At 33.6% G+C, this 16546-nt stretch overlaps 1 protein-coding gene across 2 annotated transcripts in view; it reads left to right on the forward strand.

The window, feature by feature from the left end:
* The window catches only part of LOC115878143 (1-phosphatidylinositol 4,5-bisphosphate phosphodiesterase gamma-1), a 92130-nt gene that overhangs the window by 60648 nt on the left and 14936 nt on the right, over nucleotides 1-16546 (forward strand). For both annotated transcript variants that reach the window (XM_030894522.1, XM_030894521.1), the window contains exons 15-20: nucleotides 752-946; nucleotides 1008-1151; nucleotides 4294-4551; nucleotides 6071-6267; nucleotides 6367-6459; nucleotides 7324-7558. In XM_030894522.1, coding sequence (XP_030750382.1) covers nucleotides 752-946; nucleotides 1008-1151; nucleotides 4294-4551; nucleotides 6071-6267; nucleotides 6367-6459; nucleotides 7324-7558 — 1122 coding nt within the window. The remainder of the gene's footprint in view (nucleotides 1-751; nucleotides 947-1007; nucleotides 1152-4293; nucleotides 4552-6070; nucleotides 6268-6366; nucleotides 6460-7323; nucleotides 7559-16546) is intronic.

The raw sequence follows: 16546 nt of genomic DNA on the forward strand, positions 1-16546 counted from the left end.
TCACCCTGTATAACTTTCCAGGTCAAATTTCAATTTGGTTTAACATACAATGGTTACTGTAATTAAATATCAGGCTATACAAGGTCAACTAAAATTTAGGTAGCTGTTATCGAAATTTAACATTTACTCTGCATTTTCACAAAATGTGAAATATGTCAAAATCCTTAGATTTTAGGTATATGCTTCTTCAATACAACTCACCTTTATTTTTTTCCTAGAATACGAAAATCAATTCATATATAGGGTGTTTCATTAGAAAAAACACAACTTTGATGTGTAACTTTTTTTAGAGACAGCCTATATAATTCTATATATTTTTTTGTAAAGGTGCGTATTCATTATCCGAACGAACGAACGAATGTTCGCTAGTGGTATGGACGGGGACCGTACGATACCGAACGCCTTTGATGTACCGACTCGAAACGGATGGCCGAGCGAACGAACGAACGGACGGCCGCATGCGTTCGGTCTCCATCTAAATATACCGCACTTTCATTCGTTCGTTCGTTCGGATAATGAATACGCACCTTAAAATGCTTTTAGTTAACCTACATATGCTGCCAAAATTTCAATTCGGTATAAACTACCGCTCTCCTTGGAGCTTCTGCGGCGTATGAAAGGCGCCACCCTGTATACTGATCGGTTTCACCCAAAAACGTTCTCACGCTCATTAACACTGAATCAGACGGATTGCTTCGTAGAGACTGTTAGGTGAAAAAAGTATAAATATTGTTTTTTTCTTTTCAATAAGGCGAGGTACGATTACAAGGCTCAGATGCCGGACGAACTGTCATTCTGTCGTCACGCCATCATCACAAATGTCACCAAGCCCCCCGACAATCCCGAATGGTGGAAGGGTGACTATGGAGGAGCCAAACAATTTTATTTTCCTGCAGCATACGTGGAAGAGATAGAGGTTGCTGGACCGAGTCAAGAAGATGATGGGGTAACATCTCATTTGCCATTCTAATTTAATTATGTCTGATATATTATTTTTCCTGCCTTAGAGTGTCGTTCAGGGTTCTCTAGACATGAATGGTGCAGTTGTTGATTTGCTACGTTGTGAAGAACGTCCTGGTTTTGAATGTGTTCTACGAATTACCACTTCAACAGCTCTTACTGCCTTTGATATTGCTGTTCCGTCCGAATTTGTAAGTATTTTCTCTTAGACGTATAAGAAATAGAAAAACCTTATACATTGATTTGTTTTGAGTCAACATATAGATACAAGCAATAAGTAAACAAACCTTTGCCTTTGATATTGCTGTTCCGTCCGAATTTGTAAGTATTTTCTCTTAGACGTATAAGAAATAGAAAAACCTTATACATTGATTTGTTTTGAGTCAACATATAGATACAAGCCAAACCAAACAAACCGTTTGTTTATTTACAGTTTGATTTGACGACATATATAATCTTGTTTTCAATATATCTGACGTCGTCATTGATAGTTTAGGATATAGGTTCAGGATCCTTATCAGCCCCGAATCTACAATCAACCGGGGCGCGGGGTAGCAACTTGATAGTAGCGCCCCCTCTTCAGCGTTTGAAATAAATTACTTAAAAAATGGTTGGCATTTTTCGTGAACGCAACAATAAGAACCTTTTAATAAATTTGCACGCTGTTGATCTTCATAAAAATATTTAAAAATAAATAAATATCTCTATTTACGCCAAAAGCATGTAGGACCGACATAACTAGAAGTATTTTAAGTTAAATAGTTAATACTGAGTATTTTAAGTTATTGTAATCGCAAAACATTTTTCGATGCACGTCATCAATAATATCGACATTGACACTAAAGTCTATAAACTGTTTAAATTTGTTGTTAAAAAAACTGTTAAAAAAATGTTTAAATTTGTTGTATAATTTAAGAGCAGCAAGCAGCTCTTCATTTGACTTTATAGAGCAAATGATTGTAACAGATATTTTATTTAGATTAAAGCTGCAAAAATTAGTTTAAACCGAATTTTCGCTATGTTGGTCACATTGCGCCGTTTTCAACAACGTGGTTGTTTATTATTTGACAATTATCCCAATGTCAGTCATTATTTTGTATAATATCGTGTTGTTGTTGAATCTTTGTGAGTAATTCTCGTTCTTCTGCCTATTTTCATAGCCTTTTTTTTTAAATTGTACTTAAAAGCACAAACAGTTCTTTTAAGAACTAAATTTTCGAGTTTTTGTATTGCATGTCTTGAAATTGTGTGTTGAAAATATGCCGAAGCATTTAAACAGTCGAATCAAAGAGCTTGTAGCTTCCCTGATACTATTTTGAACGAGAACGTGACAATAAAGGTCCTTTATTACTCTTGACTACAGTCAGAGAAGTAAGTTTGATTGATAAGCCATTACACTACTTTCAAAATTATTTCTACGTTAGTTTTTATGAAATTCTGTGATTATTAGTTTGTGCATTAATAGCACCCTCTTACTTGTTATTACCACTTATGGCGTTGTAAGGTTGAGCATCAATAAATAAATAAATAACCCATAATAACGCTTAGAATAATCTTCATAATGGACTAGTTTTTGCCAATATGTAATAAAAATAAGCTATAAAACAAAATTAATTACTAAAATATTAGTTACTAAATTAAAAATAAAACGTAAAAATCATAACAAATGATATAATAAATATATTGTTCACAATCTGGCAGCGCTGTCGCCATCGCTTGTCACTCAAAGTTGATCACGTGCATCGGAAATTGTTTTGCGATTACCATAAATAGTTAACATCTCCATTTTGTTGCTAAGGCTAATTTGGATGGGTTTAGTAATAAATAAGTGGCAACCATGGCTGGGAAACTTAAATGGAAATGACAGTTCATTAAAAATAGTTTTTCCTCCAAGATGCAGAGGCGCAAAATATTAAAACTGTCAATATTAACAATGCAAATGTCAATATCTGACAATAATAAAATTTGATTTTTAACTGTCACTCAGAGACGCTTTTGTTGTGTTTTTACGGATCTCATATCAATCTGCTGATGAGGGAGCCAGACAAGGGGTTAGCGATTACCATAAATAGATGTCATCACCATTTCGAGACAAAGGCAGATTTGGATTGATGTGTCAAGTGGAAAAAGCGTTCTTTTGAAGTACCATCAGGTAAGGAACTTAAATGAAATGACAGTTCATTAAATTCGGTTTCAATGTGATATGCTGAAATGCAGGCTATTAAAAAATGGAAATTAGCAGTGCAAATGTCAATATTCGACAACAATCAATTATAGTTTACTAACAGAGAATCACTCAGAGACGCTTTTGTTGTGTTTTTACGGTTTGATTTCGTTTTGATTTGTCGAATTATTGTAAAATTAAATTCCTTCAGATTTTTTGCCAGTATTCTGTTTTAGACAATGTTTTTTAAAAATGGTGGGACAATTTGTGTTTTGTAATAACTCTTAATTATTTTTTATCAAGGAGTTTAATTGTTGTACACCTGGTTTCCGAAGGATACAATGGTAAGTAAATTAAACATATCTACTTACAGTTATAGATTTTTAAATTAGTACTGCTAATAAATGCTACTTGCAGAGCAGTTATTTAATTTTTTTTACGGTGCATGTAAGGAATTAAGGACGTGCGTTTTATATTAGCATGATCAGCAGATGATTACATCTGATTTAATTTGTTTTTATTATTTCAGGTCCCAAACGGAAACAAACTGGGAATCTTGCCTACACCAAAATTATATACCTAGCCGTTTCCAATTCACTTCAAAGGGAGAAAATTATGTAAAACTGCCTGCTATCTTATGGCGTTGTAAGATTGAGCTGAAAACCGCCAAGATTAAATTATAACTGTAATAACGCTAATATATACTATTTCTAGTATTTTTTGCCATATTTTTTAATTAATATCCGACATATAAAACACACTTTATATGCTTTTAATTCAGTTGATTTATCGTTTATAATATGTTCATACCTAATTAAAAGCACACAAAGTGTTCTTAAATGTCTAAATTTATTTTAAATTAACTAAAACAACCCCCCTTCCCCGCACCCCTCTCTTCCATTAGTATTTCTTCCTCCGTCTACCAGAGGCGCCCTTGTATAATAAAATTGAAATGTATTATAAGTTGCCTATCTATTTAATAGTATAAGTCTTTTATCTATGGTGGCAACCTAGCGTTTTTCTGTTAACATCTGGTTTGTATATCTCGGCTACTTTAATTTTATAAGGTAAAACTTTAATTTAACTAATCCGTTAACTAATTTATTTACATTATTTCCTTTGGGTGTTTGTTCTTTTAATAGTAATTTCTTGTACTGCCTTTTCTGAAGGCAAACGAATGGTTGTTGGACATCAAGAAAGTTACCCAGAAGGCCACCCAGCAAGAAATTCAACACAGAGAAATGGAACGAACCTACCGCATCGCCAAAGAATTGTCCAACATCATTATTTACTGTCGTTCGATCTCATTCAATCTGGATAGAGCCAGACAAGGGTTCGTATTTTATGAGATGTCATCATTTCCGGAGACCAAAGCAGAGAAGTTGATGTGTCAAGTGGAAAAGGCGTTCTTTTTGAAGTACCATCAGGTAAGGAACTTAAATAATCGTAATAAATTCGGTTTCAATGTGATAACTTAAACAAGGCTTTAAAAAATGGAAATAGCAGTGTAGCTTCATTTGAAACATCAGTATAGTTTACCCAACGAGAGAATAGAAGATAGTCGTTGTGTCTGTTAATTTACAGGTAAATTATTTTTTCTGTCATTTTTTGGATGTCGGCTGTCGAATTCACAGTTAAAATAAAAGCATTATATGCGGAATGAATGATACGAAATACACTGTGTAAATCTCTGGCGAGGGTATTTGTCTTTTGAGATGATTTTGATGGTTTAAAAATGGCATGAGTGTATCGGTTGTTGGAAATTCACAATGTACCTATCTATTTAGATTTGAGGCTAAAAATGGCGTTTTATTTGTTGAAATTATTGCAAGACAAAAACTACCAATTATCCAACTGAGTTGGCGACACTGATTACGTGATATATTGTACTTTCTTGCACGTTTGAACGGAGTGAAATCATATATTAACTAGTTAAATACTATATGGATTGTCGCCTATACCTTCAGTGCGTTGGAATTGAAGCCGAGTCAGAGGCGACTAGATAACCGGTCCATGTATATTTCACATAAGTTCTTCTGTTAGGCAAACACAGGCGCAATAGCGCAACTCCAAAATTCCTAATATCGATTAGCCAATGTCGATCGATAATTCAAAATCCGGCTTGCACACTACGCTTATGCTTTCCCAGCTGAGCGATTTATGCCAATTCCTTCAGAAGATTTAATATACCCATTTCACAGGTTCGGCTTCACAGAGTGCAGTTTGAAATCATTAGTTTTTTTGGAGTCTTTATTTAATAAATTGTTTTAATAAAATGTTTAAATTGTTTGTTTTAATAAAATGTTGAAATAGATTTGGAGGTTTCTGGTTCGTCTTTACTTCACTTCGTAAATCACTGCACATTGTTTCTAATAAATGTCGTTTTACTTTTGTGGTTATGATTCTGTTGATGGATATCGATCACTGTCAAAAATAATGTATATAAAAGTCATAAAAGTTGACTGTGTGTCAAACAAAATTCAAATCAACTTCTTACTAATATGTTTACTACGAGGGTTGTCTCACTTGGGTAAAAAATGTACATGTACTGCCAAAATATAATTTTTAGCGTTTGTCAATGACTGCGAAGAAGACTACCTAGGTCTGCCGTATAATTATAGTCGCCTGATGACGACTGTCAAAAAAATGTACATGTAATTCCAACAGTGAGACACCCCTCAGTTTACTACTAAAACTGATATGTGCATCTAAACTTTAATTGAAACACAACCAAAAATAAATCACTGCCAAACACATCTACTTGAAATTAATAAAATTACTATTTTCGAAACCTACTTGAAATCTTCTAAACAAAATGAACTGATCTCGGTTAACATTGAACGATCGTTGTCCAAACTGTCTTAATTATAGTAGATATAATAATATTTATATATATATACATGATGGTTAAGTAATTAATATTTAAAATGTTTCTATTTACTCTAGGTACAATTTTCGAGAATCTATCCGAATGGTTTGAGAATCGATTCTTCCAACTACAACCCGATAAATATGTGGAACTGCGGATCTCAAATGGTAGCTTTAAATTATCAAACCGGTGACAAACCGATGCAGTTGAATCAGGCAAAGTTTCGAGACAATGGAGCCTGCGGTTATTTGCTCAAACCAGAGTTCATGTACAGGTAATCACAAGCCTACAATCAGAAATTATTATTTAAAAAATATTTTTTCTCATCTTGACAATCAGAAAAGGTATACAATTTTTTTTTAATTCATTTCAGGGATGATTTTGATCCAAACGATAAAAATACGCTTCCAGGCGTCCATCCTCTCACTGTTTCTATCAAGATCATTGCAGGAAGACATCTTTGCAGGTTAGTACCTTATACTGGTGATAAAAATAAATTAGATCGTGCCTGGCATTTTAATTCAAAAGTAGACTCTATTTTCTGTCATTTTTGGACGTCGTCTGTCACAATAGTTCCTTCTTTTGCTGGACAAGCTTTCGTCACAGAATTAGCTAACTATACAAAAGCGACACTCGATTTTTTCGTGCACCAAATGTTAAGTGACTTTATTTCTTATATAGGCTATAACTTTATTGACATCGGTTGTCAACATTTGATTAATTCATGGTTAACTTCAGGAATAAACGTGTAAAGAGCCTTAACAAAACTCGTATTTTATGTGTAAAAAACATTTTATAAAAAGTACAAAAGAACTTTCGAATTAGTAAGGCTTCTTTAACATTTTTTGTTAATGATTACTGTAATAATTTAATTTATATCCTTATATTTTGTTTTTTATTTATATTTTTTATTTTGTATAGAATTGAAAATGTATGGCTATATAATTATTGAAAGTATAGGTTGAGGAGGAAGATAAATGCCATTTTTTTCTCTATTTATTTTTCACTTGTATTTTACATCAAAATGTAAAAAACGTAAAAAAAGCACAGCTTCAATGCCCTTCCCTTATTAATATTTCCTTTTTTCCTAGTATATTGGAAAATTTATTTCGCTAAAATTCTAGACTTGTTTTGAGTGTACAAGTGAGTTTAATAATTGTCAAAATATGTGAGTTAAAGATCAGAAATTTTGGCACATATACGTCAAAGGAGTCGACGCTTACTGTCGCTTCTGTATAGCTAAGGTATCCTATGGTCGAGATATTAGTTAAAAATTTTGCACTGATTTAAGAATCACCCTATGTTAGTTCAATAAAAATGTCTCTTACAGGTCGAAAAAAGGCATGGCAAGTCCTACAGTAGAAGTGGAGATAATCGGAGCTTCTTTTGACTCGGGCATCAAACACACCACCAAAAAAATATCAGACAACGGTTTTTGTCCAATATGGCGCGACGAATGTTGCGAATTTACCGTCTACAATCCCCATTTTGCTCTCTTACGTTTTTCCGTTCAAGACGAGGACGTGTTTGGAGACTCGAATTTCATTGGCCAGGCCACCTATCCAGTAAGTTGTAGTCTGCAACTAACATACTTATTTTTACTTATAGAATCTTAGTATCCTGTAAACTTCGTGGACAAAGCTATGCCATAAGTGATCATATACAACTTTGTCTCTATTAATAAGACGTTATAACGGATTTGTGGAACAATTCTGCGATTTTTACACTTTTTATTGTCCCACGTTGGGCGCCAATTTATCAACATTGTACATTTAGATGAACATCAAAATTTTCATGGTATTATACCGGGTATTTACAATGCGATTGTCAGGAACTCCTTTTATAAAATTAGGGTGTTTATCTAATTGTACAAGTATATCCCAAATTTTATTTATCTACCCGTTGGGTATTTACCCACTACCCATCACTGGTGTCACGTTCATCTGAATTCCAACATGCATTTTTTGTATGTACATATTTCTTTCTAGAAAACCTATACCTCTTCGTGTGAGCTATTTGAGCTTGCGCAAAACGATATTGAACCAACTGATAGCGAATTTTTCAAAAAAAGGTCTCATTAAATATTAACTGATATTTCTGTATTGATTAAAATTGCGCCAGACTGACTGACATCAGACTCTTTTACATTGAATGTATTAGTAGTTGTTTATTTTTATTAAAATTTATTTTGCAAATATTAAAAGCTAGTGATGGGTTGTTATTTAACTATCTGTTATTTTTTAACAATTATTTAGGAATAACATAAGGCAACCGTTACTACTTTTAAAAAATAACAGATATAAAATAACTACACGCAGAGATCGACTGTTCGTGAAACGAAGTCGGCGCTCTGCACCGCCACGAAATTCGATGATGCTCGAATCAATTCCAAAAAACAACTAGTATGGATGGAAAACATGTTATTTCGACGACCATCGATACAGGCGGCGAGATACAACGGACAACGGAGTGGGGTATGCGCTACGGCGCGGCGTGTTGGGCTTACAACAGCTTAAAAATAATAGGATATAAAAGAAGCAGCTTTTTTGAAACAGTTGCGGGCATAACGCCTGGCGGTCGAGATAACAGGAGTGGGAAAGGAACGCTGCTGCATCGGTCGATTGTCGATGAAGGCTCGGAACGGGCTGGAGAATAACGCATCAAGTGTTTTAGCTACGTTGTTTTTTAACCTGTTATAACAGAGCGGCGGTCGAGATAATCGGAGTGGAAAAGTAACGCTGCTGCATCGGTCGATTGTCGATGGAGGTTCGAAACAGGTAGGAGAATAACGCATCAGTTGTTTTAGATACCATCAACCATCAGCAGTTTCAACCTGTTACGAGCATAACGGGCGGAGGTCGAGATATTATGGCGCTGTATGTTTCAGTACTTGGTTATTAAGTTTTAATATTTAGGTATTTATTTATTCTGAAAAATTTTCAGAATAATATTTTAAGATTTTTGGAAAATGTATACAGGGTGTTTTGAAAAATCTGGTCATTGATTAATCACGATCCTGCTTAAAGCCCTTGACGTAAAAATCAGATTTTTGGAAAACGGATTGACTTTAGGGTGTAGAGGTTCGATAAGAAGGGATTTTTCGATACTCAAATTCTAAGGGGGTGAAACCACCCTCAAATACTAGAATATTTTTTATTTAAAAACTGGTGAGTTTTTCGAAAAAAACTCTTAAACACGTATATTTCATTTTGTTGTTTTACATATTTTAAGATTTTTAAAAAATATATACAGGGTGTTTCATAAAATATGACCATTGAGTAATCATGATTCTGCTTAAACTGCTTGACGTTTAAAGCTGATTTTTGGCAAACGGATTGACTGTGGGGTGTAGAGTTTCGATAAGGAGGGGTTTCTCGAATCTCAAATTCCAAGAGGGTGAAAACGCCCCTCAAATATTACAATATTTGTTATTTAAAAAACGGTTAGTCTTTCGGGAAAGCGCTTGGACACGCTTAATTTATTTTGTTTTTTTACAAATTTTGAAATTTTTTAAAAAATCATACAGGGTGTTCCAAAAAGTTGAGTAATTGATTAACCACGATTCTGCTTAAACTGCTCGACGTTTAAAGCTTATTTTTGGCAAATGTGAGAAAATTTTATCCAGTTTGTATGTTAATGGAAATTCTTGCTTTGCTTTATCATCACCATTACAAAATAATAATTCGACGCGAACGAAGTCGCGGGTACACGCTAGTTTAAGTGTAAAATTAATTCGAACTCTAGTGTGTAGATGGTTTACTTATACCTGGGTGCCGTACCGCCGGCACACGAGCGCATTAAACAAGTTGCAACAGAGACACCTTAGATAACTGTTAAGAATCAAATGGTACCACCATGTCTCAAACGTATCAGTCCATAAAAAAGCAAGCTGCGAGAGCGCTGAAGTCATGATTACTAAATCTCGCTTAAGATGGGCTGGCCACGTATGCAGGATGCAAGAAAACCGTCTACCGAAATCTCTTCTTTACGGTGAACTTGTAGAGGGTAAGAGGAAACCGGGTGGACAACTCAAAGATACAAGGATGTTGTTCATGAAAACTTAAAGGGGATAAGTATGCAGCATCAGTGGGAGGAAGCAGCGCACAATAGAACGCAATGGAGGAGAATTGTAAATTCAGTTAATAACGACAACCAAAAAGTAAAGAGGCAACAAAGTAATAAGATTTTTGAATGTCCGGAGTGCGGAAGAGAGATAACATCACGTATCGGGCTTTTCAGTCACAGAAAAGCTCATGATAGGAAACGCCTTCCGTAACCATCTTTTGATGCGTGTCAAATACTCGTCAGCGAGTAACGGCAGTAGTAGTGGTTTACTTATGAAGAATATACTACACATTTTCTTATATTGCTATTTTTTGACCGCAAATGGTAAAATCATAACTAAGAGCTTCTCGCCCGTCGAGTGAGATGCCCCCTGTACACTGCTACGCAATTTAGGATCTACGCGGATCGAGGGGCAGGGCGTAGGTAGATCGGAATGTATAGGTATAGACGAATGGCGGCATTTTGGCTTTTTTATATCGCAATTTGTAAACAGCGCTAATTTGTAAACAACCACCGTTTTTAGAGAGGTATTTTAGATAACAATCGATATTTAGAAATGTTATGACACCCTGGAAACACTACCACCGAGCACGTCATTGTTGCAACTTGCAACTGCGTTAATACGCCTGGCGGTGACCGCCTCATACTCTTTCAGATATTTAGCAATAAAATAAAGAAACGTGTTATTTTAAGCTGTTATTTTAAGCTGTTTTTTATAAATAACTATAACAGTTTCAACTATTATCTAAAAATAACAGTTTTGCCCATCACTATTAAAAGCGTTAAATGAATAATAATTGAAAATAATTGAAATTGTTTAATCAAAGCTTTTTGAACAGGAAGTATATAAGGATATGACATAACCACCGATAAACAAATATTTGGTTAGAAAAACTTTTAAAAACTATGATCAGAATATTCAATATAATGACATCCAGCATGTCCCCAAACTGTCTTTACGAGAGTAAAAACTTTTTTTATTATTGATATTTTGAGAAAAATGCATACTTCATAAAAGATTTGCTTGTTCTAAAATGGTTAATCCCCGTTTGTACTTTTCCAAATTTCTATACCGTTTTAGAGAAAATTAAAAAACGGTTGAATTTTTTTGTAAGCCTTAAAAATCAAAACGAGTTTCTATGGAAATATAATTTCGATTTCGTTCTTTGAGAGATGGTTATTATTAATTTTGATTAACGTCATATGTTTTGCTATTGTTAAAGTATCACATTTTCCTATAACTATTATCACCCTTTCCGTAGCATTCAACTAAATAAATTTTGTGCTTCTTTAACATTTTAAAACAGCAAAATAAAAACACTAAATCACCACAATACACCATAACACTTTTACTTTTACACTGGACGCGATATATAAATGTATAATAATATATATAATGATTATAAACTGCTTATAATCATCTGCTAATGATGCTAACATGGTTAGCGAAACGCGCGTTCAGTGTAAAAGTAAAAGTGTTTTGGTGTATTGTGGTGATTTAGTGTTTTTATTTTGCTGTGTAACACCAAAGGTTCCAACCCTCAACTGTAATTTTAAAACAGCAAAAATATGGCATTAATTATAATTCTGTCAATAACAACCTATCAAAGAATGAAATCGAAATTATATTACCATAGAAACACGTTTTGATTTTTAAGACTTAAAATTCCACCCATAGATAAATGTTTTTAGATTGAATTTTCTCCATAAGGTATATTCTTGCAACGGTCGCGACCCAAAACTTTTGAAAATTTCGGAGCGGTTCGGCTTTTTCCGGAATTATATCGCCAAATATTGTTTTTTCAAATTTATTATTATTTTCGTTTAATTTTATAAATAAGACAGTGTGTTGCATACAAGAAACTTTATTTTATATAAGGACGCATGTATGAAATACCTATAAAACATTGGAAACCAACGTTATGCCACGATCCACGATGGTTTTTGCAGTTCACAGCACAGCTTTTTAATGTCACTTTTTCACAATTATCACCGGTTGGAGTAAATAAAACTTGAATTAAACTCACAAGATAGCAATTATTACTTTGAAAATGGACGCTATAAACACTTTTCAGAATTTCTTTAATGACAGCGGTTTAGATTTTGAAAGATTATTATGATTTTTGAAGATTCTGACTTTGACAAGAGAAAATTATTTCTGTTTTTGTTTGCCGTGGTTCTTAGCGACCGCTATAGCAGCGCCAGATCGCGTAAAACGGTCGCGACCCAAAATAATTTCGCGACCTAAAATTTTTACGGGCTTTCCAATCTAAACTTGTTGCATTTATCTATGATTCCACCATATTTTCATGTTTTTTTAATTTTCTCTAAAACGGTATGGAAATTTGAAAAAGTATAAACGAGATTAATCATTTAAGAACAATCAAAACTTTTTCTGAAGAATGCATTTTTCCCGAAATATCAATAATAAAAAAGTTTTTCCTCTTGTAAAGACAATCCGGGGACATATTGTATATTATTTTAGAAAATATTTATTTAAATTTTATTTTAATAAAAGCAAAATAATATAATGCCAATTTGGGTTTTAAAAGTGATTTAAAATGATCGAGAAAAAACGTCGTCAGCGATGAAATGAAAATGTCGGCTATGAAATGAAGATCGTTGTCATTTTATATGTAAATTTATATGGGAAATGTCATTGATCGTCCATTTCCCAGCCAACTGGACGCCGTTTTTTTTTCGATCATACGGTACTTGTAAAGACAGCTACGAAGAAATGGCTACACTAAAATATGTAGAACATTGAAAAGTGAAATACAATGACTAAAGAATATAGGGACATGTAACGCCCATATACGGGCTGCAGCAGAATTTGTGACCTTAGACGCCAATCTTTTGGTGGAAACGAATGAGTCATTAGCTGGTCAGTGAAATACAATGACTAAAGAATATAAGGACATGTAACGCCCATATACGGGCTGCAACAGAATTTGTGACCTTAGACGCCATTCTTTTGGTGGCAACGAATGAGTCATTAGCTGGTCACCAGTGACAATTTTAGCGATTTTTAATAGTTTGTGTGTAGTGAACTATGTATAAACTTTATTACAATGGTGATTAGTTGTTCAGTTTTCAAGTGTAAAAGCAGCAGCGATAAGAAAGAGCCAGGAGTTACGTTTCATAGGTAAATAAACAGTCCGCTCCACCTTTTTAGCGTTTTCTTAGTTTTCTTATTGAATTCGATAATTATTTTTCTGATATTATATGTACTTGATGTGTGTTATACGTCGATACTAGTTTTGTACCTTTTGTTAACATTTTAATACGTTTTTTTCGTAATTAATTAGTATGATACCACAACCAAACCAAACCAAACCATAGGCGTAGTCAAAACATTTATCAAAAAATATAAATATCTCTTCAAACTCAAACAGCTAGGTTAAGAAAAATATGTGCCACGGCACTGTTTGGTGACGTCACAATTTGCTCTCGGGTGTTAGTTGTCCTTGGATTCTTTAGTCACTGGTGAAATAACATTAATTAACCTCACTTTCTGTATCGTTTATAGTACTCAGATGCAAAAAAAGTGCAACGGAGAAATTTTTAGTCAAATTTAAAGTGTTATATTTTTGTTTATTTTCATGATTTATATTATTATTATCATGTATATAATTATATCAACTTTAATTAATAACTCCGGTTTTTATAATCTTTAATATTTGGCATTATTATTGGGTTAATCGAGGGGTTGTTTTTCACCTTAAGTTTAAAACACCCTGTGCAATAATTTCGTGTGTAAATTTTCCTAAAATATAATTTTACGGTCAAAACCATGAGTCCTGAACATTTTGTTTTTTGATTCATGTCAATACATGCTTTGGTTAATTTTTAAGAGCGAAATGAATTGATCACGATCAATTTACAATTTTTCAATTATCATTACTTTTTGATGTCATTTTTTAATATGACGGGATGGTTTTGGTAACTATTGTAGTAACGTCATATTGCGCTGTCTTGGATACTCTATACTAAATTTTTATAATGTTAAAAACTAACGATACAGTTCGGGTTTTAATAAACATTAATAACGATAACAAAACTAAGGATATTTAAGAAAAAATCTGTAATATTCAAGTACACAAACAGAAAACAAAAATTGTAAAAAATACCCTAATATTTTGTATTACTTCCCTTGGTTGCTATAACTGCCTGTAGATGTCCGTTCATGGCGTTCATACTGTCATTGAGGCTGCATATAATATCATATAGTACGAGAGCTAGCAACGTCGGGAAAACAAACAATTATAAGACGTCTGGCTCTTTGATATATCTTTTATTATGCTCTCTGGAACAGCATGCGGCCCGTCTGGCTGCCGATACCCGTTGCGTTCACTACTGCGCATCCAAAGAAGATCCTCTATTTTTTACTTAGCCCTTTAAATTCTAGTATTGAATAAAAATCGAGCAAGACTCCATTAGCTCGGCGCGTAGAGCCTTCGCCTATGAAGCGAAGGTCAGTGGTTCGATACCGGCTGGTGGTGCAACTTTTTTATTTTTTTTTTCGTTTATATTCTGATAATAAAGTATTAAATATTTGCTTTTTTATCACCAGAACGGATGGCGCTTATGGGTTTATGATCCGTAGTGTATATAAGTAGAATTTGATACTTTCATTTGTTTTGAAGGATTATTGTGGTAATTAATTATTAGACAGGTTTAGAATGGTCCGGCTGCCGCGCCAGTAGGTTGCGTTCACTACTGCGCATCACATGTGTACAGGGTGTCCCATTTTTGTGCGTTTTTTGGGATTTCTCGTTTATAATTTCATTTTAAAGATTTAAACATAATATATAAAAATTAACATTTTAATGCTTTATGAAGGTAATTTCTGCCTGTCTTTCTTCAAAATATTTTTTCAGCTGTTGTTTATTATTTTAATAATCATTTTAATAATACTTTTTTAACAGATTGTTATCTAAAAGCTACACAAGTTTATTTTCAGTTCAGTTTGTTAAGCTAACGATGGAAAACAAAATTATCTGGTTAAATTAAATTAAATAAAATAATAATAATTTTTAAACAAGATTGATTAATGTTAATGTGTAGAAAATGAGCAAATCTAGGGGTAGAATATTTAGTTACATAAAAAACTAGAAAAGTAATGTGAAAAAAAACGCATCATTGTATCTCCACTCATAAACGAGAAATCCCAGATATCCCAAATCCCAAAAAACGCACGAAAATAAGACACCCTGTACCCATGTGATGCGCAGTAGTGAACGCAACCTACCGGCGCGGCAGCCAGACCATCCTAAACCTATCTAATAATTAATTACTACAATAATCCTTCAAAACAAATGAAAGTATCAAATTCTACTTATATACACTACGGATCATAAACCCATAAACGCTATCCGTTCTGGTGATAAAAAAGCAAATATTTAATACTTTGCTATCAGAATATAAACGAAAAAAAATAAAAAAGTTGCACCCCAGCCGGTATCGAACCACTGACCTTCGCTTCATAGGCGAAAGCTCTACGCGCTGAGCTAATTGAGACTTACTCGACTTTTATTCAATACTAGAATTTAAAGCGCTAAGTGAAAAATAGAGAATCTTCTTTGGATGCGCAGTAGTGAACGCAACGTGTATCGGCAGCCAGACGGCCTACACGCTGTTCCAGAGAGCATAATAGAAGATATATCAAAGAGCCAGACGTCTTAAAATACTTTCTTGAAAACGTTGCTAGCTCTTAGACTATTATGTTTTCCAATTCTTCTTTAAGGAAGTGAAGTTCATTTAATGAAGCTGGTAACGCTTCGCGACCCTTAACCCTTTTGCCAAGCATTTCCCAAACGTCGAACATGATGGGCAGTTCATAGTAGTGTATAGTTCACAATAATCACCAAAGCCGCCTTGTCATATTCAAAAATAACTTCAAAAAGAAATGATAATTGAAAAAAAAATTGCAAATTGTTGGTGGCAAGTTCATTTCGCTCTTAAAAATTAACCAAAGTATGTATTGACATGATCTAAAAACAAAATGCTCAGGAGACATGGTTCTGACCGTAAAATTATAATTTAGGAAAATTGAGATGCGAAATTATTGCAAGGGTGTTTTAAAGTTAAGGTAAAAAACAACCCCTCGAGTAACCCTGTATAATATGTCAAATACTAAAATTTATAAAAAAACTGAGTATAAGATTTAAAGTTGATATAATTATATACAGCTTGCTAAAAAAAATCATAAAAATAGGGCTAAAAATAACAAAAATATAACACTTTAAATTTGACCAAAATTTTCTCCGTGACGTTTTTTTTGCATCTGAGTGTGGCGCACCTCATTCGCCTCGGTTGATTACACGAAAACGGGAAAGATGTAGAAACAAAATATTTATGGGTATATGTAGGGAGGTAATGTGCACAATTTAAAATTATTTTGAAATGTACAGGGTGTTTCAAAACTAAGATCCATACCAAAGTTATATGATGTTTTCTTATGGAACACCGGTATTTTATTTCGTTTT

This window comes from Sitophilus oryzae, unplaced genomic scaffold (genome assembly GCF_002938485.1).
Source record: "Sitophilus oryzae breed Bouriz unplaced genomic scaffold, Soryzae_2.0 scaffold_1500_pilon_pilon, whole genome shotgun sequence".
Lineage (NCBI taxonomy): Eukaryota > Metazoa > Arthropoda > Insecta > Coleoptera > Curculionidae > Sitophilus > Sitophilus oryzae.